Here is a 27284-nt window from a genome sequence, read left to right on the forward strand (position 1 = left end):
TGTTTCTGCCCACAGTTCATATGCCTGCAGGGGCGGCTCCTTTATCCTACTCACCACAGCCCGGAGCAGAGGGAACACGGGCACCTCCGAGCAGGGCCCACACGCCTGCCCCAGGCGCGCACACACACGCACAACAAATGAGCCGGGACCAGTCCTCTGTCCTCACTCATGCCACCCACGTTCAACGCTTCCACTGGGGCTGACACTACGATGAAGTAGATGATATTACAGTAAAACAGAAATACCAAGCTGGTAACACATAAAAAAAGAGGGGAATTAAGAAGGACTAAGGATCAGAACCAGCAGTTCTGGGCTGGTGCTCGTGGTGGCCCAAACAGGAGAGAAACTGACCTGGTGGAGAGAGGCCGGAGAGAAGGTGACGTCAAAGACACAGACAGCCTCAGATTCTATCAAAAAAGGCCTATAAATAAATATCCTCTGACCTTCAAAAGAAAATGAAGTAGAAAAACAATTTTCTTTTTTTTTTAAAAAAAATGCTAAGTGTCTCCTGAAGTATCTAAATGAAGTTTATAAAATACTCATGAACTCCCACAAATATAGAAATGTTTAAAAACCAGATGGCGGGTCGGCCACACTGTGACCCCAGAGGTCGGCGGAGGGCTTGTGCTGGAACTGAAACACACGCCACATGTCCCACTTTCCGAGTGTGCGCGGAGGCCGCCCGCCCGTGTGCGCTGCCTCCAGCTGACCACGGGGGCAGTGTGGAAAGAGGGAGATGGAAACCCCAAACCAGGGCACGGCGGGTGAAAACAAACCACGCCCGATTTCCACCCAGCGCTCCGGGGACCTGCCTGGCAGGGAGACCCCCGGAACCAGGCCATGATGCACAGGGGTGCACAGGGCGTGCCCCACGAGGTCTCGCTGTGAGGAGACCAGGTGCTGTCAGCATGAGGTTTTCCTTCCAGGTGCCCCACAGGTGCCCCACAGGCTGGTGCCTCACAGAGAAGCAGAGTAGAAACAAACCCAGCCTCTGGAAGTCGGGCCTGGGGACAGTGAACGTGCAGCCTATGTGGAGAGTGGAACCCGGAGGTGGTCACAGCGGATGGGCTCGCGGCCACGGGGAGGCGGGGTAGTGACCGCCAGGGAGCAGCCTCATCTCTTCAGCACCTTCTGTCCTAGTCCAGTTTCTTATGCACAGGCTTCTCCCCAGCATCCAAGTTCTCTGGGCTGAAGTCAGCACAGAAGCCGTTGGGGGTAGGAGCAGGGGGCGTCTGTGCACAGCTCTCAAAAGGAGGCTGGTTGGGGTACAGATACTCCTCTGCGAAGTCTGGGTACATTTCTGCAAAGCTGTTGAAGTCAGCTGGAAAGACAAGGACACCATGGTTGCGGGGGCTTTGGGGGTAGACATCTAGAGTGTGGAGCTCATTCCTGGGCCCATGGCGTGCCCGCTCCTCCTGCTGCAGGGCTGGGGTCTACGTTGATGGTCTTGGAGGTGAGGACAGGAACCTGCCCTCAGTTTTTCTCTGCTGCGGACAAAATCACAGCAAAAGCAAAGGGGCAGCCACCATGTCCTCTCAGCTACTCCTGCTTTGGGGAGACCTCAGACCATCGTATGCCCCTGAATTCAGCAGCAATTCGGGCCACTCAGCACGTGTGAGGGGGCGCTGCTCGCCACAGGAGCTGGGTCAGGGATAGGACAGAGGGTGGCGACTAATGCTCCACGAGGCGGGCGCTGTTGATGGACATGCCTGAGCACTGGGAAGACCAGTGCTCACGCACTGAGCACAGGCACGCACGGAGGTTATCCTCCAAGCTGGTTACAGGGACCGAGTGGCTTCATGCCTGTGTACCTCCTAGTGGCCCAGGGCTTGGTCTCGGGGTGCAGAGCAGCCTCAGGCTCACACTCAGGCACCCTGGGAGCAGGTGATGCTCAGAGGCCTGCGGGCAGGAGCCTGCAGGCTCCAGGGACACATGTGTCGTCTCCTTGTGGGAAGCTCAGAATGGCTTTTACTGGGAAAGTCTGCAGCTGGTCAGCGGCAGCCCCCCAACCACTGGAAGCACGGCCTGCTGTAACGCAGACGCATGACTGTGTGTGTACACGCCCGGCCAACCACCCCCACCCCGCACCCGTGCCTGACATTTGGATGCAATTTTAAAACATGTCCAAACAAGATGTGCACGCTGACCTTTCCTGAGCAAATGTCTGCCTGCTTTCCAGCAAGAACACATGCTTATTTCGCAATGTGCATGCTGGCCGGTGTGCAGAGCAGGCTGCCTTCCAAGAGACTGCTGCCTGGCTACCCCCCGGCCCACAGGAGGGTTTCAGATCCTGGTGCCCAGGGATCCAGCCATCCTGCTCTGTGCAGCCACAGATAATGAAGCCAAAGCTTCCCAGGGAGGAGCTGCCCAACAGTCACTCCTCATGGGCAGGCGGACCCGCTCCTGCACTGGGACCCTGACTGTGGATGCCCTGCCCTGGTCCTGCACACATGCCTACAGCTCGCAGCCCACAGTCCCCAGCCCCCAGGACAGCATCTGTCCTGGGTCCAAGCTCTATAGCCAAGCTTTTGGAATTTGATTCTATTAACTGTCTGAAGAAATTGGGTTTGAAAGCTCCCACCCATCCCGGTCAGGTTTCAGGGAAGGACCTTCCTCGTGAGAATTTCCGTGTTATGGGAGACACAGGGTGCCTGGCGAGCACAGGTGGGCAGGGGCTCCAGGTGTGTCCCCTACTTTCTGCACAAGTGGGCCATCCTCCCTGCTCCCAATGCCTCTCACCAAATGTGATCCTTCCCTTCTCCTCCTGGTCGATTGCCCGAAAGAGGTCGGTCACGGTGAGCTCCGCCACCCCTAAGGCCGTCTTGAGGATGCTGGACAGGGCATCCTCATCTATGCTGCCATCCTCCTGAGACCCGTACATCTGCAAGGCAAGCCTGGTGTTAGCCCGGGGTGCCCCTCCTTCGTCCTCGGCCCTGCCAGCCCCAACCGCCTGTCCAGAGTGGCCCGATTTTCCTCCCTTGGGGTTCCAGCTCTCCAGCAAGCTCCGATCCCACCAGGCAGCATGGCCAGAACAAGCCTGTCAGCCTGGGGACTATACAGATGCATCACAGATCTGATGTGACCCATGTCTTACTGTCCCTGTAAATTAAACTCACATGCACCCTGCACTTGCCTTGAACGCCAGCTGCATGGTGTCCAGGGTTTGGGCCGGCCGGCAGACAACAGACAGGGCAACCACATACTCCCGAGGGTCCATCTTGCCGCCCCCGCTCTGTAAAAGGGAGAGCCCTCAGGAGCAGCTCAGCCACCTCCCGCGGGAGAGCTGGGTTCAACAGTGGCCACTGAGTGTTAACTAAAGGTTAGCTCCACAAAAATTCAAGACCATTTGTCTACATGAAAAGAGCATTTGGAAGGATGTGCACAACCACTGGCTTCCCTAAGGTAACTCCACCTTTTTAGGCCATTACAACCAATTTTCAGTACGTGAGGCATGATGACTGTTGCCTAAGAAAGCTTTCCTTTCAGAAAAAGACCTGCCAGCGGCAGGGTCCACATTCAGGCTCTGAGAACCTCGTCTGCAGGAAGCCACACGGTGAGCAAGCAGAATAAAGGCGAGTCCGAGCTGGATGCGGACGCACGGCATGGGACCAGCCACAGGCACCAAGCAGGCCGAGTTCACGCCTATGTGCACCTGGCTCTGGGAAGGTCTTTAGCCTCCAGTCTGAGGCTCTCTGTGAAGAGGAGGACATTCCTACCTGTAAGACCACCGTGCCCAAGAAATACGCGACAATAAAAATGAACAACCCGCTCGCTGTGGTAAGATGTCTGGTGCTCGACGAAGGCTCACTAATAACACATCATTGATGTCACCAACTGAAACCACACTCATTCCCCTATTTCAAACCTGACGCTGTTGTCAAAGTGCCCAAGTTAAATGCAGCCATAGCTGTGGCTCTGACAGTAACAGAAACCCACACCCTCAAGTCGTGGAAAGCCATTTCTAATCAGAGAGACTCCCAGATGGGCCCACCCGCTCAGTGTCACATGGTGGTGCTGCATGACCTGCAAACCCATGAGGTCTCTTGTGCCCACATCACCCACCCGACTCTCCTGGTTCTGCCATGCCAGGCTACGCTGGGCCTTGTGGCCACAAAGAACATGCAATGTTGTCACATGGAACATGGTATATCACACACACACACACACACGAAATGCTATGTGTTCACACGGAACATTCATGGCTGAAGGAGCCCCTTCACACACACCACATGACTGAAGGTCTGCCTGAGCTGGGTCAGTGGGGGCCTCTGGGGATGGGATGTGGCAGGGGCTACCGGCTGGCTGATACCGCCATGTGATCTGATTTAAGGAAACCTAAACTACGGACGTGTTCATCAGCAAACATGAATTTAAATGTCAATTTTTTTGTGCAGTTAAAAGCATGGGAGAAAATACAAGACAGGTGGACTGGTAGGATGGGGCCATTTAGGGGTGGTTTTCCCTTCTCTACTTCCAAAATTGACTAAAGAATGTTTATATTATAAGGAAAACAATTTATACTTTGAGAAGTTAAGGTTTTGACACCCCCCACACTCCACCAGGTGACAGGGCTACCTCATCAAACAGGGAAAACATGTCAACCAGCGTGTCTGACACAGGGACTTCCAGGTACGCCGCAAACTCGGACACATCGATCTTCCCTCCCCTCTTCATCCGAGCACTTTCTGCATATCTACCCAGATCTTTTTCAAGTTTTTCTGGTTTCAGGCTAAACAAAAAAGAGAAAAAGGCTTATTTCAATAAGATCACAGAATGCCAAAAACAGGAAGTTTACTGTTTTAAGACCTACCAAAATATCAAAACTATGTATAGACTGAGCAGCTAGTTTCCAAGAGGAGGCTTCTAGTAACTTGAAGGCATGCAATGGGTTTCGTCTAAGTGTCCACAGAAGCACTTCCACCCTTGGCAGGGTGCACACCAGGACGTCCTCCCGGTGTGGCTCCACGGGGAGCTGGCATCGACCACTAGGGGTTTTAAGGCACTCGCTTCTGTGTGGATTGAAGTAAAACAAAAACCAAAAAAACGAGCCACCAGAATAAGCACTCCAACTCTCCTTGATTCCCTGTCCTGATAGAGAGACGTCAGGCAGTGCTTGGGTGTCACTGTGACTTCCACCTCAGGCACCAACACCTGCAGGGTGGAGGCCCCTGTGAGGTTCTGCTAGAAGTTTCCGGTCCAGGACAAAGCTTTTCTCTCACTGTTGCTGAGTACGACACACCTGCCTTGTCTCACACTGCAGCCCCAATGCTTGTCACAGATTTCAAGCAAGCGTCCTAACTGTTCAAGAGTAAAAAAAAAATAAGGCACTCACCCCAGTCCCCTCACCAGCCTGGCAAATTCTAGAAGACAGGTGTCTGCAGGGAGACGAAGCTGTCCTTCTGCCAAGGCCAGTTGGCAGTCCTCGAAGGTGTAGTCGGTTACAGAGACGCCCAGGGCCCTACAGCAGAGAGGAGGACCCCTACCGTGAGCGCCCCGCATGGCAGCTGCCCAGCTTCACGGGAGCTTCCCTAAGGTCTCTCCTGAGTCGGCTCTGCTGGCAGAAACCCTGGCAGAGGCAACGCCGGCACGTGCATCCTACATCCTGCTCTGAGCCCCCACGGCACCCTCACCACACGGCGATGTGTACATGAGGGGAAGACTCAGAATGCCAAGCAGCACAGAAGGGTGACGTGGTAAGTCCATGCTGAGCACGAAACATAAGTGCCTGATAGCTGACTGTGCATTTCAATTACTTGGAACCTGGGGCTGCCCCTAGCATTGCTGTTAGCTCAGAATTATCTCAGTTTGCGCCACACTAGAAAACAAGCATGTGTTTGGGCCTTGATGATAACATTGTCCCACGGGGGTGTTTGATGGGGAAGCTCAACTCTCCACAGGTCACCAGGGATCGCTTTTATTACAGCTGGCACTGCCCTGACTTTGGGGAGAGAGTCAGAGTCCATGAAAAAAACCTTTCCTGACTATTAAAGAAAACATTCAAGGTAGGAAATTTACCCAGTATAAAAAACTAAACAGTCCCCCACCCTAATAGCTGAGTGAGCTTCAATGGTCAGAATAAACGTTGCTGTTGCCATGAAAATAGTGTGCAATGATGTGAGAAAGAAACAGTAACTCTGACCTTCTACTTGACAAGGTCAGGCGTAACCCTCTGGGGACAGAAGCCACAATCATATCAGCAGTGTCTCGGACCACTCCACAGGAAGGTGGGACAAGGCCAGCTGAGGGGCCACCCACAGAGCCCTTGGGGATCCTGGCCCTGTCCAGGTGCATTCCAAGGTGAGACTAAAGATGAGAGAGGGGACACCCACTGAAATTCTGCTGTGACAAGAGGGCGCCCCGTGGGTTATCTGTCCTTTTCCATTGACTAAATCACGATGCCCCACTACTGATACGGATAGTTTCTTTAGGACACATATCTTTAAAACTGTTAGTAGTTAATTTATTTCAATGTGTATTACAAATATTTCTACCTAACCCGTTAAGCCTGCAATTCCATGGATGGATGTTATTTTTTTATCAAGAGATTGAACAAGGGTGTCACTGAGAGCCCTGACTTCCCAAAAGTTGAGGGTCAAGTGTATCCTGGTGGCTGGTGCATGATTCAGAGAGAGGGAGAAGGAGTTTCAGAGTGGTGGGAGGGGGAGTATACTCTGTCCCTAGCACCCAACTTTCTGAGGAGCCCGTGGACAAAGACCGAACATGCTGCTGAGTTTTAATTCATGTATGTTGAGGTGACATGCATGATTTTGCCCCATACACTCTCACAGAACGCATTAAAGTGAGGGTGCAATGTGCGCACTGCGGTATTTTACTTTAGAAGCCTAAGTCACACAGGTCAGCAGGAGCAACTGTTAGCACCTCCTATGCAGCTGCGTAGACCCCACATGAGTAACACTCACTATCAGAGCCACTGAAATGCTGAGCTGCCCCCAGGCACCGAGGTGGGCAAAGTCGGGGGCAGCCCCTGCTGCCCTAGAATAGGATGGAGGAGTGGGGGAGAGGACGGGACAGGAGGGACGAGGGTGGTTGGAGGGAGAGGGGCATGAGCTGACACTACCACTGCCTGGAACAAGCCGGGAACAGCAGGAAAGAGGAGGTGGGCAAGGCCCTGACTGTGGCACAGGTGCTGTACCAGTGGGACAAGTCACCGCACAAGCCTAGGTGTACAGCGACCACACCGAGCTTGGTGCGATGGAGCAGGAGCGTTAATAAACACTGTATGTGCAGAAGGACGGTGAGGCTTCTCGGACACTTCTGCCCAGACCCTGAAGTCCGCACAGATCAGCGCCCTCACCGAGGGCCCGGCTGTGATCACTACGGGGGGCGCCCACACACGCGGCACCCGTGGGGACTGATGGCTACGGGCACACTCGACATTTGTGAAATTAAGTGATGATTAAGCATCTTCCAAATGCTGAACAAGCAGAAACGTCATCTGACAAAACCCAGAGACGTCCAGTGTGTGCCCAAAAGGCACAGTCCATGCTTGTTCGCTAGCTTGTCAACAACCTGTTTTCCTGATGCTACTGGCTTCCTTGTTTTTAGTGATGCTAAGGAGGGAAACAGCAGGTGAACGAGCCCTGCGTGGTACTCAGGGAAGTCCAGGGGATCAGAGTCTGGGAGGAGGAGGAGGAAGGCACACTCACTCAGCCATGACTCGGCGCACGTTGCTGGCGTACAGGGCAGGGTCCTTCTTCTCCTCCTCCGAAGGGCTGTACACTGGGAGGAACTGCGCACACAGAGAAGCCACGTCACTTCCACAGCGTCACAAGGCACCCACCTTACCGACACCAACCTTAAGTGACAATCGTGAGACTGACAAAATTAAGATCTGCCAAAGCACTTCCCATTAGAATCACCTTCACAGTGGTCGTGCGTGCACATACACACATGCACACGTGTGTGGAAAACTCACAGCTCACCACTGGTCACCAGGAGTGCCCGCTCCCCCGACACTGAAGCTGTGGCCAGAGTCCTGGATTTGTAATTTCACACAGGGGCTTGGTCTTTAGACACAAAAGAGTTATGTGCACGTGTGTTTTCATTTCTGAAGTTCTCAGTTCCGTGCTGAGGATAACACAACAAACTAGTTCTATCTAAAAGGCAGTTACCAGCTTTCTGACATCTACTGTGTTGTGCGATTGCAACAAGTTGTCCCATGAACACGTCTTCGAGTGAGCAACACCTACAAGGCTTTTTAAATAAGTCCTACCATGCAGAAGAGGGAAACCACCACGAGCCCTTGTTCTTCAATACGAATACTTAGGAATTCAGGAACACCCTGAAATCCTATTAATTCTCATCATATAACTATTTGCTTACAGCTACATCGAAAAGAACCATGTAAATTGCAGTAGTTCCTCACATTAGCATCAGCGTCCTGGAGGAGTAACACCAGGAAATAGATTTAGAGGGATTTCATGAGCCACGTAGCTTCTTCCCAATGCTTACAATTAGAAGCCAGGTCTGAAATAGAGCTGTTTCCACCAGCAGGTGAGCCACATAAAATATCCTAAGCAGAGGCCCTGCTACACTTGGACTTGGGCCAAGGCCCTTTCAGCTCAGTCCTGAGTGGTAAGTAGCCTACATTCTACCGAAGTGGAAAACCTGGCGGAAAGCCAGCTCATCTATAGTCAGTATCACTGTAAAGTTTGTCAGAAGGTAGTAAACTGTTTCATTAAGTATTTAAGTTGCCTATAACTCATCTTTAATTTTCAGGTATAGGAGTAGCCTGTTAATTCCCTTTTTAAGAAAATAAAGTCTATTCCTCATTCACTCAGATATTTACAAGCCAAACAAATATAAGTGTATTTAATTTGGCTGACAGGATGGATGTTGCAACTCTGTCTGAGACATTCAACGGGATGCAAACTGAAAGCTAGGCTGCATGACCTGACCAAGTGTCGGAGAGAGGATGACAGTGAGACAAATTTAGCAGTATGAATTCAGCAGTATTAGTGTCAGGTAAAAATTAAAACATTTCTCATTGCATACGTGTCAATTTTAGATGCCCCTAAGCTCTACTAACATAATAAAAGAATGATGGGTTTAGCTTCCTTGTAGATTTAAAAATCTTATCTGAATGTATTCAAAATCATCGAAGAGACACAAACTGATGCACAAACTGATGCAAAATTACTGGGAAGCACCTCTGGGGAGCTGTGAGAAATGAGAAGAGTTCAAAGGGACAGATGATGTAACACTGTATCTGTACAGATACCAGTGTAACATTGTACCTCTACAGACAACATAACACTGTTAGCATTACGTTTGTACAGACACTAATATAATACTAAATCTATTAAAGACCTTGATAGAATGCATCTATAACTCCAACATAACATTGTGTAACACTGTATCTATACAAACCTCAATTTCAATTCGATTGTGAAGCTGACACAGGGTGAGCCACAGGATTTCCAACCTTAAAAACAAATAGATTTATAACACTCGTTAAAAAAATTCCATTGAGTTAAATTACTTCCAAATCTGGAGCAAAACTCCAGACCCCTTGCCCTGCAGAGGGCAGCACTGGGCAGTTAATTCTCCTTCAGGGGATGGGTGCTGAGCCTGCCTTAGCCTAAATCCAAACCTTGACACACAGCAGTGAGAGGCAAGGCTACTTTTAGTAAATAGCAGTCTTCCCTGTTCTTCTTAAATACACCTGTATCTGTAACTTTAGTTTGCACTGCAAGCCACTATTTCCCAAGCTTGTCTTCCAGCTCAGGAATCTCGTTCACCTGTCCTGGCCCTGGAGATCTCCTGGCAGCGCAGACCGGACAGGCCCTAGGCCATGCCATCCCCAAGCCTGGCTCCCAGAGATCCTGACCTCAGAACGAGCATCACCACACTTTTATCTGCCAGAGTGGAGATGGGGAGGCATCCAGAATCCCATCCCTGGGCCTTCTCTCACTAACCCCTTGATACACAGTCCCCCTCTTAACTCTTACGCACCCCACTTCTGCCTCATCACTGACAGCTCCGAGCCCAGTCCACCAGGCCCCAAAGAAGCCCCTTCCAAACCCTTCTCCCAGCTTCCACGTCGCTTCTTACCACCCCTTGTCCACGTTCCAGACTCAGAAATGCAAAGACCACCACGCAGACATGCTGCCTCCCCAGAGTCCCAATCCAAACACCTTGGCAAGGCCAGGGGGCCCTGGGAGGGCTCCAGCCTGGCCTCAGCACCCACCCTTCCATTTCCGAACACCAGCTCAAACAGCAGCACCTTGGAGGCCCGATGTGCCTGGAACCCCTGTGCCCTTCACCCCATAGCTGAGCAAGACGAGGGCAGGCCCCTGGAGGTCTGCTGCCTTTTCCAGGGACAGGATGGTAATTGCTGAGCTGACAGACACAGGGCAGGAAGAGAAGAGTTCTCCTGATTATTTTCTCAATGGGGCTGAAGGCACTTAATTTAAGTCCTGGAACGCAGGGTGTGAAGACAGCCTAATGTTTACATTTAGTTTTCACAATGGACTGAATATGACTGCTATCAAACAGCAGCAGCTCACATATTCAGGTTTCACATTTGCTAAAAGTAACTGGGGCACTTCCCGGCAGAACAGGACAAACAAGACAGCACAGTGTCTGACTTACGCTCCGGGGCCTTGCCATGTCCACGTGATGGTGTCCTGGGGGCAAGAAATGAGTGGATGAAGCACGGCTAGGAGTCAGGCCTCAGGAATCCCTGTGGAGGCCACATGGGCTCCTCCCTCCACAGGCGTGCCCGCCCTTGTCCCTGCCCTCATCCTAGCCTTCCAAATGGGGAGACTGACCCCAGCGATGCTGGTCTCCCCATCTTTCTAAGTCCACTCTGCGGCAAAGGAGAAGGTGGGTACTCCTCCCCTCTAGGTCCCCAGACCTCCCCTCAGATACACTCATCTCTTCCCACAGGTCCAAGGTCACCACTTCCAACCTCCACCTAAGACCCAGCCCCAGCTCCCCTTTTCTGTCCTTCCCCTCTGAAGGTAGCCCTGGCAACTCCAGTCTGCAATGAGCAGTCCACTTTGTCCATCTGCTCTCTCAGGCTTGCTCACGCAGGCCTCACAGGGCTTGCAACACCTGCCTGCCCGTCACCAGCCAAATTCCATCCCAACACCCACCGGCACCCCCACTCCTGTGGGTCAGCCCCAGGCTTGGGAATCGGTAGAACAAGCCACTGCAGGGCTGGGTCTCCTGCCCCCACAGACAAGCCCAGGGCCCCACCAGGGCATTTCAGACCCTCTGCATCCTCAGCTTCAGGAGCCACACCAGGCCCTAGGTGGGGACACTGGATAACAGGTGCCTGTTTCTATCCTGACACTGGTCACCCATGTGAGCTTCTGCCTTCCATAGTCCTGACATCTCCTGCACTCCTTCTCAGAGGCCCCTGCAAACCCATGGTACAGGGGTCCCTGTCCCCCACAAAGCCCCCTCCGCATGGGTCTGTGCTCAGACCTGCCAGCAGTGGGGTTGCTCCTGTGGCGATGCAGCTGAGCACATGACATGGGCCCACAGCACAGGGCAAAGCAGCTGCTACGCTTCTCTGACTCCTGAGCTGAATGCTGCTAGAACCCAGTAAGGAACCCTGCTTAAAATACATTCAGGGAACAAACTTAAAGAATGGAAAATCTAGAATTCTACACACTGATGTCAGATTCTTGGAGAACAGTGAATAAATATACCTCTTCAGTTTTAGCTGTGCTGTGAGAATAATCGTATCTGTCTGTTTGCGCGGTGACCAGTTCTGACTGACACTTATTTACTGGTCGCTCAGAGAGCCCCGACTGTGCCTGCCCACACCTGCAGGCAGAGGGTCCAGTGTGCAAACCTCGGACCCTCAGGGCTTGGCCCAGAAGCATCCTGAGCCCATAGATGTGGTATGTAATCTGCCACCGTCTACACCAGGGACTCCAGAGCCCGCTGGGCCCTGACCTGTGAGTTCCTTCCTTTGCTGTCATGAAGACACACTGCGGCGGAGAAAAAGCTGTGTGTTATGAGCAGATCCACCTCACGCGTCCCTCCCTACCCCGGGGGAACCATGCCGGTGCCTCCAGTGCCCTGAGGGCCAGGGACACGAGTGGACCTCTCTCGGCTGCAAGAGACTTTTAGCTCATGGAGGCAGGAGGGCGTCCACCAGATGGGGTTACAGCACAAGTGAGCCACAGCCAGCATGGAAGGCATGCCACAGGGCACCCGAGAGGAAGGGATGGTGGGGCTGCTTCCCAGGTGCGGACACAGAGGCCAGTGGGGCCTCAGCTGGAACCTGCTCTGAGGACTCGGGCAGGCTCTGCCCTTGAGCTGGGGGTCCCTCCAGATTGTTCAGGCGCTCTGAAGCCAAAACACCCCTTTTGCTCTCTTAAACAACCAAAAACTCTACACCCAACCAAGGCAAGATAAAGGCACACAAACCACAAAAGTCACCTAAATCCTGTCTCCCTGTTGCCCTGGTCTTTCAGAACTTAAGTATTCTTTAAAATTTTCCCGGGGTGTAACTGGGCAGTGAGAGCTGCTGACAACAAGGGGTGGGGGTATTTCACATGAAAATGCCAGGGTTGATCCCATGAGAGGAGGACCACCTGTTCCTGACCTGTGAGGGCAGGACTCTGTGCGGAATACTGGGGAATGTTCTGGAATACCGGGGTGAATCGGATAGCCAGTGTGTCCAAACACCTCACAGTTCTTACTCCCAGGCCATTCACCTTAACACAAATCCACAGGAGAACAGACTTACCAGTTGATTTGGGTACCGCAAAACCACAGGCTGGACAGGAACTCCTGGGATGAAGGCACCTGCAGGGAAAAGGGACAAAGGAACACCCCCTTACTGCCAGGGCAGCCGGTCCTGCGCCTGCACATCTCATGCTGGCCTCAGGGTAAAACGGGACTTCCCACCAGGCCTTCCTGGTCAGCCCCGATCCTGGGCCTGCAAGGTTCCCTCTTATCGGTGCTGATGGAAAACTCTCAGAGAATTCCAGGGTCGTGGCCCTGCCAGCAGGAAGCAGATGGGAGTGCCTGCAGGCTGAGCTGCACTTTGGTGGGACAGCTGAGAGGCTTGGTGGGAGCAAGGGTCTTCCCTACTTTCTCGAAAAGAAAACAACATAATTAAGAAAACTACATACCAGGTTTGAAGGTAATTAGGCAGGTCCTGTTGGTACAAGTTCCCTCTGGAAAAATCATTATCTTGAAATTAAAAAGAAAAAGAGTTCAGCAATAAAGAGACGTAATTCAGAGTTCATAGGTGCCAATTTTCACAATCTAATTCACTACTGCTGACATAATTTAGATACTTTAATCATTTTCAGTTGAACAAGTTGAAATGCATTATGGAAGCTTACGCTGATCTCCTCTCTAACTGCGGGATTTATTAAAATCTGGAAGCAACGCAAACAGAAGACAGCATGCGCCTTCTCAGACCAGGGACCTGCAGATGGGTCACCATGGCCCCTGCCCCCCAGCTGCCACAAGCACCAGACACAACTGCACAGATGACAGTCCTCGGCTAAAGGACTCGGGACTCAGGATGGCCCTGGGGGAAGTGGGGATGCTGGCCCAGCAAGTGGAAACATGAACAGAATCCGCTGTTAAGCAACACCTTCCCCACTGGACTTCCAGACACTGACTTGTACTGACTTCTAGCAAAGGAACGTGCACTTTCCCCACTATAGCCCATGTGGTGCTTTCAATTCGGGCTCCTGAAAAGAAGACCATTTCCATAGGTGGCACCGAGCCAGCATGAGTCCAACCGAGCCGTGCCCCAGGGTCAGGCAAGCAAGCTGAAGGAGGAATGGGAATGATCTGTACTTGCAGGGGTGGCACCCAGGGAACCACTCCGAGTGGCTGTCCTTGGGCACAGGTGCCGAGAGCCAGGACCCCCCACCTCAGTGTTTCCTGAGAAGCCAGAAACCAGAGTCCTGTGGGATTCCCAGCTTCTCAATGTTCGCTCAATTGAAAAGAAGAGAAATACAGTGTGGGTCAAACATCCCCACAGCTACCACCAGCCGAGGCCAACGCCTCATGGTCTGGGTCAGGAAGCAGAGGCGTGACAGGCAGCGCAGCCCAGGGTGCCTAAAAGCAGGGGACACTGTGCGGCCGAATGCACCCCTCAGACATGAGGCCACGCTGACCCACGGGCAGGTTAACAGCTCTTTCCGACTCGGAACTTATACAATGGTTTGTTGCTAATAAAGATGATTGGGGGAACTTGAGATGCAGATCTGAATGGTTTCTTCTTATTTCTTTAAATTTTAAAATTCCAGAACCAAAAGTACCTATTTAGCAGATTCTTAGATTTGCACACTCATCAAAACTAAAAGGAAACTAAACATATCCAGCCCCAAGGGAAGGCAACTTCTGGTCCTTTTGTTTCTTCCCGCACCCCCACCCCCACAATCTTTAAGTTTAATCTTTTGGAATAAACCTGCTCAAATGCAAGCAGGGCTGCGCTACCTGTGGCCACTTGCCATTCGACTGCGCTCGTCTCTTGATCTCCTCCACGGTCCTCCTGCGGGAGTCCTGGTCTGACCGGGACACGAAGACTGGCCGTATGTACTTTATCAGAGCTGAAAGAGAGGGTGAGGTGTCCTGTCGGGGTGCACTGCTTCTGCCCCAGCAGGGAGGATGAGAGGCGGGACCCCCATGTGTCCCAAGGACTGCACTACGGGGTGGGTGAGGATCCATGCCCGACCACAAGGCATGGATTTCTGACTGCCAAAAACCCAGCAACAGAGAGAGGGGTGACGAAACTGCTCTTTGCAACCCACAGGAGGGTCCTTTCCAGACCAGACCAGACCCTAAGCTTGAACGTCCAGCCTCTGGAACTGCGAGAAATGAATGTCTATTGTTTAAGAGTCACCCTGTTGTGACCCTTTGTGACCACAGCCTGGAGAGATGCCACCTGACCCACATTCAATCACGTTGACATCGGTAGCACCTATTTTGCCAACAGCAGCAATGAACTGGACCTTTTCTCAAAGTGTCCGTCTTATCAGAAAGGCAAAGAAAAATCCATACAACGGTCTCTAATATAACTGTCAGATGAACACTAATGTCGTTAGGTGCCATGTGGGAACTCAGAGCAGGTGGATGAAGCAGGGACGTGGGGCCATTTGATGCCCCTGTTTCTGCAGCCCTTGCCCCAGCATCGCCTGCCTCTGCCTGGACTAGCCCTGCTCTGGAACCTAAGTGAAGTTTAAAAGGCAGAGAGGCTGGTGGGTGAGGAAGAGAGCAGAGGCAGGGCTGGGGCGGGGCGGCTGGAGAAAGACCCATGTGGTTGAGAACCTGGCACAGGCTGGCCAACCCTCCAAGGGGCACCATGGACAGTGCTCCAGCTGGGCTGGGCTGGGCCAGGCTGGGCATGTTTTCACCTGTGAAGTGAGCGGACCACGTCAAGTACCCAGGATTACTTACAGTTCCCACAGTGATGGTGAGTGTGCTCAGTGGGGACCCCAAAAAGATGTGTCCACGTCCTAACCCCCAGAACCTGTGAGTGTGACATTTAAAAAAAGGTCTTTGCAGATGTAATTAGGTGAGGATCTTGAAGGGAGATCACCCTGGATTATCCAATGACAAGTGTCTTTATAAGAGACACAGAGACACAGACACAGGGAGGGGCCATGGGACAATGGAGACAGAGGCTGGAGTGACTCAGCCACAAGCCCAGGGACGCCTGGAGCGTGAGGAGCTGGGAGAGGCAGGAAGGACCCTCCCCATCCTGGCATCCCATAGGGAGCTCAGCCCTGAGACACCTGATGAGGACCTTCTGGCTCCAGAGTGAGAACGCACATTTCTGTCATTTTCTGCCACCAGTTTCAGTCATCTGTCATGCAGCCTAAGGACGCTCACGTGCCTGGGTTTATGGCATAGTAAGTAGGGCACTGGGCTGGGGCTACTGAGCTGTTCCCAGACTTCTATACAGAATCCTGTGCAATAGAACTTGAAGAAGTACTTCGACGCATTATATTTGAGGGCACTTGTATGCAAATAAAAAATAAAAACCACAACAATTACCATTACAGAGATCACAAAAAAGGCAAAAAAACAGGGACGCAAGACCCAGTGCCTACTCCATGTGGGAGTGACCGGCACTGACCAGCAGGTGGGGGGCTCCCTCCCTCCAGTGGGTGGGGAGGGGTCTTACTCACTTCCCCATATGGGGATGTCTCTGCTCTCTGCCTTCATCACAATGGAGGACATGGTCATGGTGACAGGAATGGCATCAAAGTAGGAGGAGTGTGGGGCCAGGGTGAGGATGGCCGCCTCGGTGGGCAGGGCCTGCCGCCCCTTCACGGCCACCCAGTGGAAGCCCCCGATGAACCACATGGTACGCATGATGGCCTTGAGCAGGAAGTCCACGACCCTGCAAAGCAAAAGTCAAGTAAAAGGCAAGTCAAATGAGGCCGAGTGGTGGGTCCCAGCCCGCCCACCTCATTAGGCACACGTCAGTCACTAGGAGCCAGCCACACAGGGGCCAGCCCTGGGGTCTCAGTGCTGACCTTGCTTAGACATCCAGGGCCAACTCATACTTGCAACAACAGTTACTGAAATGTCCTCAAAAGGGGGAAAAGGTACTGTTCTCTTTATTTAAATGTGCAGTGGGAGGTCTTCTTCATTCATTCACTCGGGGAAGTTGAGGGCCAGCTCTCCTGCGTCACTCAGCAGCTTCAAGAGAACACCCGACCCAGGAATATGTAACAACAGCGCACAGGGGCCAAATTATAGATACTGATACCTTAAACGTTAGAAACATATTTGTTAGCATTCTAAGTACGTTTAAAGTGATAAAACATCCAAACACCTCACATACGTATTAAAACACGACCCAGAGCTGAGATTAGCCGCAGAGGCCGGCATGTAAACTCCCCAATCTTACCTCCCACAGGTTGCCTGAGGGTCCTAGGATCAGGTGTCATGTAATCAAAATGAGCCTTTTCTGGATGTAATTAGGTAAATAATAGATGTGGAAGAAAAAATAAAAACCAGCCTAGATCAAAGGAATTTATTTCCTATTTATTTATTTTTAAATATACGAGGACTTTGGCATTTAAGTCTGTACATCCTTGTCATGGTAACCTCTGACAAACGAGATCACCATTCAACGTGTCACTGAAGACGCGTGTCAGTGAGTGTCCTGGCAAGTGAGTCATAGGGCTGCACACGTGCCAGCCGACGGGGAGGAGGAGTCGCTTCATGAGGAGCCACATCTCACTCAGCTGCTGGTTTACCTGGGTGGTCAAACTGGGCAAAGTCACTGCAGAAACACCAGAGCCACAAGCCTCACTGGACTGACCTCCTAAGAGGCTTGAAAACCCTCAAGAAAATCCCAGAAGATGAGGCCTTGACTGCTCTGAGCAGTCGCTGGTTGCCAGAAGAGCACGGGACCCTGAGGAGCCACTGGAAATATCTCTGTCCAATGATAAACAGTGACTGAGGCCGCACAGGGAGATGCCAGGGACCGAGCGCGAAGCTTTACTGCTAGAGCTAGTGGGATCGTGCAGGCATACACTTGTAACTGTTTGTCCCACTGCACGTTTTAAATGCATATCACTGTTCACAGTAACAACGTGCACAGACACGAAAGCTGACAGACGCCCAATGACGCATAAGGAGGAAGAAGTGAGGCTGCAAGGAGGAAGTAACAGGGTTGTGGAGGAAGCTGCCGTGGGAACAGGAACCATCCTGGGAAGGCAGGTTCAGAGGCAGAAGGGAGAGGAGAGCTGTTTTTAAAAAGTGGGGATCAAATCTCAATCTTTCTATTAAGGACAAACCCACCACCTCAGATCAAAGATCAAACAGCCCACGACAAAAATATGAGGGAAGGGGGTGACCTGACAATTCTTCAAAGGTCTTAGAGGGACTCCATCCCCACTCAAAGTGCAGAACGGCTCGTGGATGCTGGCCTCAGAGCACAGCCCTCTCACTGCTCGATGCCGGGGCCCAGAGCCACTCGTGCTAAGGCCCAGCCCATGGTGACAGGCCCAAGCTGACCGAGCTTTTGCAGGGGAACATGAATCAGGACACTGATCTACCTACACAAGGGCAGGGACCTCCACCTTCTACTCCAACCTCCACCCATCACACAGGGGGGACACCTTAGAATCTGAGATCTGGGCAGACCCAGCCACGTGCCGGGACAGACTATGAACTGAAGAGATCCACAGAGCCAGCTCGGAAGGGGTGGGTGTTTAAAAACTCACACTGTCATCAGTATTGTTACAGAAGGTCAAGAACAAGGCCCTCTGAAAAGTGTAGGGAACATGAAGACACTCTTGGAAATCAATGGTCTCACTGCAGAAATGACCAATTCATGAGAAAGTCTGGAAAACGAGGAGCCGGGAATCTCCCAGAACATGCAGAAAAAAAGAGGGAAGGGGAAGGACAGACTATAAGGCAAGAGAAGAGTTTCTCTGAGCTGAATGAAGACATAAATCTTCACACCCTGTCAAGGTGCTGAGCAGAATGAATTTTTTGCAAAGTCTCATACTCAGGAATTTCCTTCAACAACTGTTGAAGTGACTAAGCACAAAAAAGACTCCATGGCCTCCCAGTGAGGAAAGGACAGGTACTCCAGCATCAGCGTTGCAGGTGCCACAGGCAGCAGACCCGCATCTTCAGAGCTCTGAGGACATAAGACTTGGAACCTTTTTTTAAAATGCTTTTTTTAGGATTTTATTTTTAGACAGAGGAGAAGGGAGGAAGAAAGAGAGGGAGAGAAACATCACTGTGTGGTTGCCTCTTGCACGCCTCCAATTGATGCCCTGGCCCACAACCCAGGAGTGTGCCCTGACTGGGAATTGAACTGGTGATCCTTTGGTTTGTGGGCTGGTGCTCAGTCCACTGAGCCACACCAGCCAGGGAAGGTCTGGGAGCTTTAATTCTATTCCCAAACTACCCACCAACTGTGCAGGGAGAGGGGGATCACAGATACTAGCAGACAGGAAACACGTCTGAGTTCGTCTTGTATGTCCTCCTTCTAAGAAAAGAACCCGGTACACCAGAAGGTCTTGGACAAAAACACAAGCAAAAGCAACGGAAACAAGCCCAGGAAACAGTAGATGGTGCCCAAGAGGGCAGCAGACAGGAGCTGAGTAACACAGACTAGGAGGAGAACAGGGTCTTGGCAGCAGTGGTGACTATGAGGTCTATGCTCAGGGCTCACTATACTTTTGTTAAGAGGCAAAACGAAAGGTCGAAATGCTGCAAAATAAAAAAAAAAATGCAAGGAAGGAAAGTTCAAACACAAAGCCAGCTAATGTGCACACAACTTGGAGAATCACAGGTGTGGGAAAGGAACATCCACCACCATGACCATGATGGGAGCATGTACTACCTCACCACCAGGTGGCACTGCACTGTGAGACCGTGTACAAATGCACCTGGCTGCCTCCGGCCAGGTAGTTGGGGGTCTGTCCTCAACAGACCAAGTAATAGGCCTTTCCTTGGGGTGATGGTGCCTACAAACTACAAGCAGGGAGCGGAAACCGCAGAGTGGGACCTGTAAGGGTGGGTCGCAGACTTGCCTTCCACCACCCGCTCTCCTTCACTACTCTACTCCCTCCATTCATGCAATGTTTACTGAGCACCCACTCTCTGCCAGGCATGAGGGCACATCAGGGAACCCAGGCAGAAACCCCTGCCCGCCTGCAGTTCACTCCCTAGGGTGGGAAATTAGTTTTTTTAAAAAAATTAGTGAATCATGGAGTAAATTAGAAAGAGGTATTGTCCATGAAACAATAGAAATAAAAGGAAAGCAAAGTCAGGAGGGTCAGGAACAGCAGAAGGAAAACTACTGAGCACAGACATACAGTAATGAGCTAACCCTGCGCGTATCTGGATGAAGCACACCAAAGGGAGGGTACAGCCTGAAAGGTCCTGGGGCAGGAGTGCATTAGAGAGCTGAAAAGACAGGAGTGTGGCTGAAGAGAGGAAGGGAGGAGAACGAAGACAGCAAGAGGGATGACAGATCACAAGGGCCTTACAGGTGCTGACAGGAAGGAGAGTTTTACTCTGGGTTCCTGGACGGAGCTCCTGCAGGGCTGAGGAAGAGGAGAGTCATGCTCTGACTCCATTTGTGGAGGAGACTTGATTGCTGTGTTGACACAGAGAAGGAGAGCAGCTGACAGGCTACACTGGCACTTGGGTCAGAGGCAGTGGGACCAAGTGGAGGGTCAAGTGCATTTTGGAGGTGGAGCCACTACATTTCCTGATGGTGGGAAAGAGATGTGTAAAAGAGGGTGGGTCCTAGTAACTCCTGGGCCTGGTCTGGCCACAGACAATATGAAGTCCCATCACTGGAGGTGGGGAGATAGAAGCCTGGAAGCTCTGTTTGGGGGCCTTGAATTGGAGGCCACCTACATACGTGTGAGCTCTAAGGTGGGCTGAGGAGAGGTCTGAGATGCAGGAAGGAGCCTGGGAGTCGTTGGCCCATGGAGAGTTGCAGTCACCCTGAACGAGAGGAGCTCACCAGGAGAGCACAGGGACTCACTGCAGCCGAGGTCGGGGAGAGGTGGATGCAGCCAGCAGGACATGACGGACCCACGGCAGGGAAAGGGCCACGGAGGTGAGGGGATGACTGGACATTGAGGACACAGTGTGTCCGGGTGGAGGGAGCGTCCTGACGCTGAGCCCTGGGGTTGACTGCTGGGGTGCTGGTCCCTGAATATGCAGGCATGTGAGGAGTGCAGCAAGAGCCCAGTCCACCTGGGTCTTTGAGATCCACGTGGTCTTGGAGACCACTGATGTGCATATTTCAAATGGTTTTGCTATAAAAGGGAGCACCCGGACCATGGGAGAGGGGACGGCTGGCCTGTGCATTGATGGGACCGCCCCAGGGAGTGAAGCATTGGCAGTTGAGGATGAACAGCCTGAGTCTCGGGCCACATCCTGGAGCTGAAAGGAGCTTCGAGCTCAATGCTGGGTCTGGCTGGCTGTGGTAGGGATGGTCCCTGGGCAGCAGGCATGGAGGCAGCGCTGGGCTGCAGATGTGAGGGGCATGTGGGGGCTACTGGGCTTCTCTGGGGCCATCCTAAGCTGAAACTGTGGGGTGGGGGAAGCTTCCAGGAGAGCAGAGGAAAGCTAAAAGTAAGTTCAATTCCAGGTTCCAGTCTCCAGTGGACATATGGCACCAGGAGTTGTCATGAAGATGGACTCAGATCTGAGAGCAGAGTCCCCACATGAAGCACTCAGGACTGAATCATGTTCCCCAAACTCCTATGTTGAAGCTTTAATCCCCAATATGACTGTGTTTGGAAATAAGACTGAATGTGGTCATAGGGAGGAGCTCTCATCTGATAGGACCAGTGTCCTTATAAGAAGAGAAAGAGAGATCAGAACTCTCTGTCCTGCGAGGACCCAGCGAGAAGGTGGCACCTACAGCCAGGAAGAGGCCCTCACTAGGGAACCGATCAGGCCGGCCCCCTGACCTCTGACTTCTAGAATCCAGCCATGAGTGTCTGTCGTTTAGTCTCCTAGCTGGTTGTCCTACATTAAGGCGGCCTGAGAGGACTAAGATACACTCCTTTTCCCATAGGAGTCCAAAGGGTCAGCACCGAGACCGACCATCACTGTGGGTCCGCCTGGCCTGGCTCTGGCGTCAGTCCGCTGGTCAGGTTTTGCAAGATGATGTTACAGTTTTCACAACACTGTGTGTTTGGAAAGCAACTTAGAGTGGGTGCCTTTTGCAAAAGTGTGTCCTTCCTCCTTTCAGTAAAAAACCTAAGATTTTTATTTTAGGAACTTTTGGATGACACTAACTTACATTCAGCAAAAACGCTCCCTAATCTAACACCAGTCTGCTCAGAAGCGAACAGCTGTGCGCAGTATGGAGGGACCCTGCTCCCCTGCTGACTGCATGGTGATGCTCCACATTGTGTGCAAGGGCAGCAGTGCATATGCGCTGAACCCCATTACTTTACAGCCTGTTTCCTCTGGACTCCCCCGGTCCCACACTCAGCCACTCTGTCACTGGGGCGCCCTCTGAGGACTTCCCTGTGCAGTGTTTCTTCTCCCTCGAGCACCCCCCAGCCCAGGGCCCAGCATTAGTGAGTTTCCCATAATGCTGCTGCATGGAGCCCTGAGGGCTGTGCCTCGGGAATTCAACATGGGGCAACGCGTGCACACTCATGAAACACACACACACATATACTCACATATGTATACATACACGTGCAGATGCACACATACCCTCTCTCTCACACACACACACAGGCCTGCTTGTAGTGCACCAACCACTCGTGCACACACGTGCATGCACACAACACACACATATACATGCCTGCTCCTGCAGGCTTGCAAACTCAGAAACACATACACATGGATATACATGCACACACACACACACAATGATACAAAGTCTCTGTGGACCCAGATGCCCAGAGTGTTTGTGAAACTGAAGACACCCTGAGTCTCCTTGTGTGGGGTTCTCCACATGCAGGGGACGTACACACGAGGCATCTGTGAGGCAGGGCTATGGGAACTGTTTGCTGTGGCCATTTATCACTCAACGAGGCCAAGTGAATTATTCACAGACAAGAAAGGCTGCCCGGAGTTAGTCTAAGGAATGGAACCAGCCCAGAGGCATCTATTTTGAAAAGATAGAATCTGCAGCTGGGAGAGGAGGATGGAGGCAGGGGGAGCTCTGCCTAAGAACAGAGCAGAAGAAACAGGAATTCACACAAAAAGTGCTGGGAAGTGTTGTTTTCCTACCATTACTAAAACCCCAAACTTTTAATCAAATCACTTGTAATTTGTCAAAAACTACAAAATCTCTGTTTTCTAGCTATGGTTCTCAAGCTTCCAAAATGGAAATCCTGATGCCTATTTGGTCTAGATTTATTTTGCTCCACTATGTATTTGATACTAAATTTATATTTTACAGTAATAACATTAAAAAAAACCCCACCACCTGCAAAAAATGTGATCTTCAAAGGGAAATTAAAAATCCCCAAAGGAGAAACATGGAGGCTCAGCAGCGCTGCCCCAGTGCCACAGGGACCACAGGGGACCCAGGCCCAGCAGCATGAGCTCATTCGCTCCTTCTCCCCACCTCTTGCTCCATCATTCACCCACTCCTCCCACTCTCTTATTCATTTGGGAACTACAGTCCAGCACACTCAGGCCAAGCACCATGCTTGGGACAGAGTGAGGAGATAGCCACAGCCTGCCTTCAGACCTCCTAGGGAGGAAGGGAGACTGCGGTCCATCTGAAACGGAGAATGGTCTAAGAAATGAACTACCATGAGGATGGGTGCACGAAGACCCCATGTGAAGGGTCCCCTGGACACCCGAACCACCCCTAGGCCGGGCCACAGCATGTTCCACAAGAGCTCAGCATACCCTCGAACCTTTGCCCTGCGTGTAACTGCTGTCTGGCCAGGGCACGTGGGTGTCAGGAGAACCCACGCTCAGGACAGGGGCCAGCTCCAACACCCTCCCATGGGTATCAGTGTACCAGTGGCTCCGACACTTTCCAGAGAATGGAGGATGAGCTAACCCACTCAGCCTGTACTGGCCGGGCAGCAAGCACGTTAGGCTCTGCGGCTGTGTGGCCTCTGCCTCCACTACTCGGGTCGGGTCGGCATGACTGCAGCCTGGACAGCACATAAACGAGTGGGTGTGGCTGTGTCCCAATAAACCTTTATTTACAAAAAATGAGCAGCAGCCAGACTTGGCCTGTGGGTCCTTTGGCTGACTCAGTCCGTGAAACTAACAATGCTCCTACTTCTGAACAAGCCATTCCAGGATCCTTACGACTAACCGAAGACGCCAAGACGTAGAAGGGTTGTCGGCACTTGAGTTCTCGATAGGAATGACACCTTTGAAGCACTGAAGATACCAAAACCCTTACGCTGCTCTGACATAGCAGCTTTAGGCACTTAAATCAACAGGACACACAGTGGCTGATTTAACTTTTTGAGGCCCACGTTGGGTCTTCGGCTGAGAAGTGTTCGCATGTCCACCTGCAGAGCACCAGGGTTTCCAACAGCCACTACGTATAAGCAAGGAAGCACTCAGGTCTCCGAAGCAAGGAGGGACACTCAGCTCTGCAGAGACCATACCAGGGGTGGCGGGTGGAACACATGCCAGCTGGCACTTGGGGGGCTGGGAAACAGGAAAGATGAGGGATCTCTGTACTCGGGACACGGAAATAGCAGTCATGTGGCTTGACAGGCCCTGTTAGAAGCTGGAGACCTTGGCAGGGGTGTGGCAGGGAGGGAGCTGCTGGCCTCAAAGAATGTGGCAGGGGCAGCAGTGTCCCCACTGGCAGAGTGCAGCCCTGGTGCACACTAGCTCGAGGAGGGGAGGATGGGCTGGACCACACTGGGTGGTCAGGAGAAGCTGTGAGAATGAAGAAATGGCCCTGTGAGTCCCCACGTCAGAGCATCACAGGCGAGGACTTACTTCCGCCACAAGGCCAGGGGCTGCTCCGGGTCCCTCTCTGCGGGTCCCAGGGAAGCGACGAGTGCGAAGGGCCAGGCGAGCAGCATCATGAAGGCGGCGAGCAGCAGCCGGATGGGGAAGAGCGTCAGCGTCATGACTGCAATCTGGGGAGGCAGACTGAGGTCATTCCAGAAGCACAGGCACCAGGGACTCTCTCCTCCAGACTCTTCCTGTGGAAGCCGCCCAGGAGCTGGTGCTGGACCTGCCCCAGCCAGGGTGCTGTGCTCTCACAAATGGCTGGGCGAGGCAAGCAGCAGCGACGTTTTACCCAGGGCAACCCGCAGCCCCACCTCCCCATTCCATCCTAAAGTCATCCCTGAGGGTCAGCTGAGGAATGGGGTGGGGAGCTCTCTCCTGGGGTCAACAGCCCTCTGTCCTGGTGCCCATGCCCTCAGGCAGCCCTGAAGCTGTGACTTATGTGACATGAAGGTGCTTTCGTGGCACTAAGCTGGCATCTGTGAAGTGGCAAGATAGCAGGTATGGAGCTGGCCAGACTGGACTACAAGCAGGACCAGGGGATTTGGGTGGCTTTCCAGCCCAAGGGAGCCCAGCAGAGAATGTGCCACCATGGGTCTAGCTGGGAGGACAGTGGGAAAGTAGGTGGGGGCTCCACAGAGAAGGGCAGGCCCCGCAGATGAGGGAACAGTGCAAACACGGGGTGGGAGCAATGGACACATGGGTTCGGCAGAGTGGTCAAGTCGGAGAGAGTCCCGGGTGGACCAGCGGCTGTCACTAAAACACAAGTACGTCCTTGCACAAAGTGATTCTCTGGCGCCGCCCCAGCCGGCACTCAGGTGGTCAGCCAGAGACGCACCAGGAGAGGATAAGAGATTTAAACACTTAGAAAGGCTTTATGATGCCCAGATGTAGTGCTTATTTCCAAAAATTTCAAATATGTAGGTTTGATGCAGAGAAGACAGGAGAGATAGGAGAAGGTGTCTGGTGAGGTCAGTCCCACTCCGCCGCATTTGCTGGGTCTGTCACCTGCAGCTGAGCGCACGCTGGCTGTTCCTTCGGGCTCTGCAGAGTCCCCTGGGCTCTCTACCAAGACCAGCACTGCTCCACATGATACAATGCGAGCCATGTACCTAATTTTTAATTTTCTAGTGGCCACATTAAAAAAAATACAGGTGATGAAATTAATAGATTATTTTAACTCAATATACCTGAAACATCACTTCAGTGTGTACTCAATACAAGAATTACGAGAGTCCGCACATTTTTCAGGTCTTGGAAATCCAGTGTTTGATGCTTACAGGGAGTCCCAATTTATACTCGCCATGTTTCAAGTGCTCAAAAGCCACTTGTGGCTGAGGCTGCCTGTTGGACAGGGCAGATCTGATAACCACGTTTTGCTAATGATGGCAATGTTTAATGGCCCTTCTCTCCTCCAGTTTCAGGGGCGGAGTGCCAACAGCCCAGCTGGAGGCTCCTGTTGCAGTGTGAGGTTGAGCAGAAGCAGCAACAGCAGACCTGCTGGCGTTGGTGACAGCGCTTCTTCCTATGAAGTGGGCGCTGGTTCTAGGCCGTCAGGAAGTGTCTTTCAGTGGTGGGAACACGCACTCCCCATCCCTGGCTCTCTGAGAACTATGTTTTGCTTTAAATCATGACTGGGTGCCGGACTTCGTCACAGGTCTCCCCCGCATCCAGTGGGTAATCCTGTGCCTGTCTCACTCACCATCAGTGATGTGTTCATAGCTTGTGTCATATTGAAACTTTGGCTACAGTGCTGGGAAGCGACACGTATGGTTTCTTTTTTAACAGGACTCCCTGGTGCTGCCTGTGACCATGCCTCTGAGACTGAGGCATCGCAGGATCCTAGATGGTCTGACCCCAGGTCCCTCCCATGTTGCCTCCTCTGGGTGGATCCTATGGGATGTTAGGATTCCAGCCAGCTGCCTCCTTAGAGAGGAATTTCTACAGAGATTTCTGACTGCTGTTCCAATGTTTCTAAGGCTAGTGTTTATCAAGATGTCTCTTTTTTCTTGATTTCATTTCAGTGCTTTTGTCAATGGGGCAACCTCCGGAAGTCCTCAGAGTTTTCCTCCCCCACCAAACCTCCCCGTGTGCATGACTTCAGGATAACAGAGTGAAGCTGCCCGTGACATTCGTTGTGACTTCACATCAGTCCTGATCTATATAGACTCATTGTTAACACATCTGTGCCGTCCACAACTTTTCAGCCTATATTGACAGATATTCTTCTGTTTTATTGATCTGCTTACAGAACCAGTTTGGTGTGTCCCTGGTCTCCATTGGGTCCTATTCAGTCACACAGATTCTGGCTCTTGCAAGAGTCTCTCCTACTCTGAGTCTATGCTAACAGTCTATTTCACACCTTGCAGTAAAAGCCTGGAGCATTAATTTCAGAGATACTTTATTTCCCAATATGCACATTGAGAACACATAACTTTCTCTAAGTACCTCTTTAATTTAATCTTACAAGTTTGCAGCCTTTCCTTTATTTTTAACACTTAGTTTAAAATACGTCCTTTTCCATCCTTTGTGATTATTGTATAATTCTGCTGCAGAGGGAAAAGAGGATACAAGTCTGTAGGTGATACTTCCCTCCTGTTCCCGAGATGCGACCCCCTTCCCATACCCTCCTCGCTGTCCCCCGGCTGCCCTCATTGTTGGGGTGCCAGCTGGGAGCTCAGCATACCTGCTCTGCTGTTAAAATCGACAGCTGGCCCTCCCTTCTCAATTTGCAGAGAAATCAAGTTACTGGAGAGTTTACCATTTGTTCCCATAAAGCACCGTTTGTCAGGTGCCTGTGCTGCAGACAGAGTGACCAGGCACAGAAACTGAAAATCTGAGAAAGTCCGCACGCTCGGAGGCACGACGTCTACACC

General features: G+C 52.0%; 1 protein-coding gene across 2 annotated transcripts in view; it reads right to left on the bottom strand.

Moving 5' to 3' along the window:
- Positions 1 to 938: 938 nt before the first annotated feature.
- The window catches only part of LPCAT1 (lysophosphatidylcholine acyltransferase 1), a 40921-nt gene continuing 14575 nt past the window's right edge, over positions 939 to 27284 (bottom strand). The window contains exons 2-14 of one of the 2 annotated variants that reach the window (XM_053913652.2): positions 24394 to 24536; positions 16140 to 16354; positions 14446 to 14558; positions 13119 to 13179; positions 12731 to 12789; positions 10615 to 10649; positions 9391 to 9445; positions 7668 to 7750; positions 5333 to 5458; positions 4576 to 4729; positions 3134 to 3232; positions 2740 to 2881; positions 939 to 1321 (exon numbers count right to left, since the gene is read on the bottom strand). In XM_053913652.2, coding sequence (XP_053769627.1) covers positions 1137 to 1321; positions 2740 to 2881; positions 3134 to 3232; positions 4576 to 4729; positions 5333 to 5458; positions 7668 to 7750; positions 9391 to 9445; positions 10615 to 10649; positions 12731 to 12789; positions 13119 to 13179; positions 14446 to 14558; positions 16140 to 16354; positions 24394 to 24536 — 1470 coding nt within the window. In that variant the 3' untranslated portion in view covers positions 939 to 1136. Of the gene's footprint in view, positions 1322 to 2739; positions 2882 to 3133; positions 3233 to 4575; positions 4730 to 5332; positions 5459 to 7667; positions 7751 to 9390; positions 9446 to 10614; positions 10650 to 12730; positions 12790 to 13118; positions 13180 to 14445; positions 14559 to 16139; positions 16355 to 16490; positions 16797 to 24393; positions 24537 to 27284 lie in introns of those variants that run through there. The other variant, XM_053913658.2, reaches the window with a different exon arrangement.

The sequence above is a fragment of the Desmodus rotundus genome, chromosome 1 (genome assembly GCF_022682495.2).
Source record: "Desmodus rotundus isolate HL8 chromosome 1, HLdesRot8A.1, whole genome shotgun sequence".
In the NCBI taxonomy this organism is placed as follows: domain Eukaryota; kingdom Metazoa; phylum Chordata; class Mammalia; order Chiroptera; family Phyllostomidae; genus Desmodus; species Desmodus rotundus.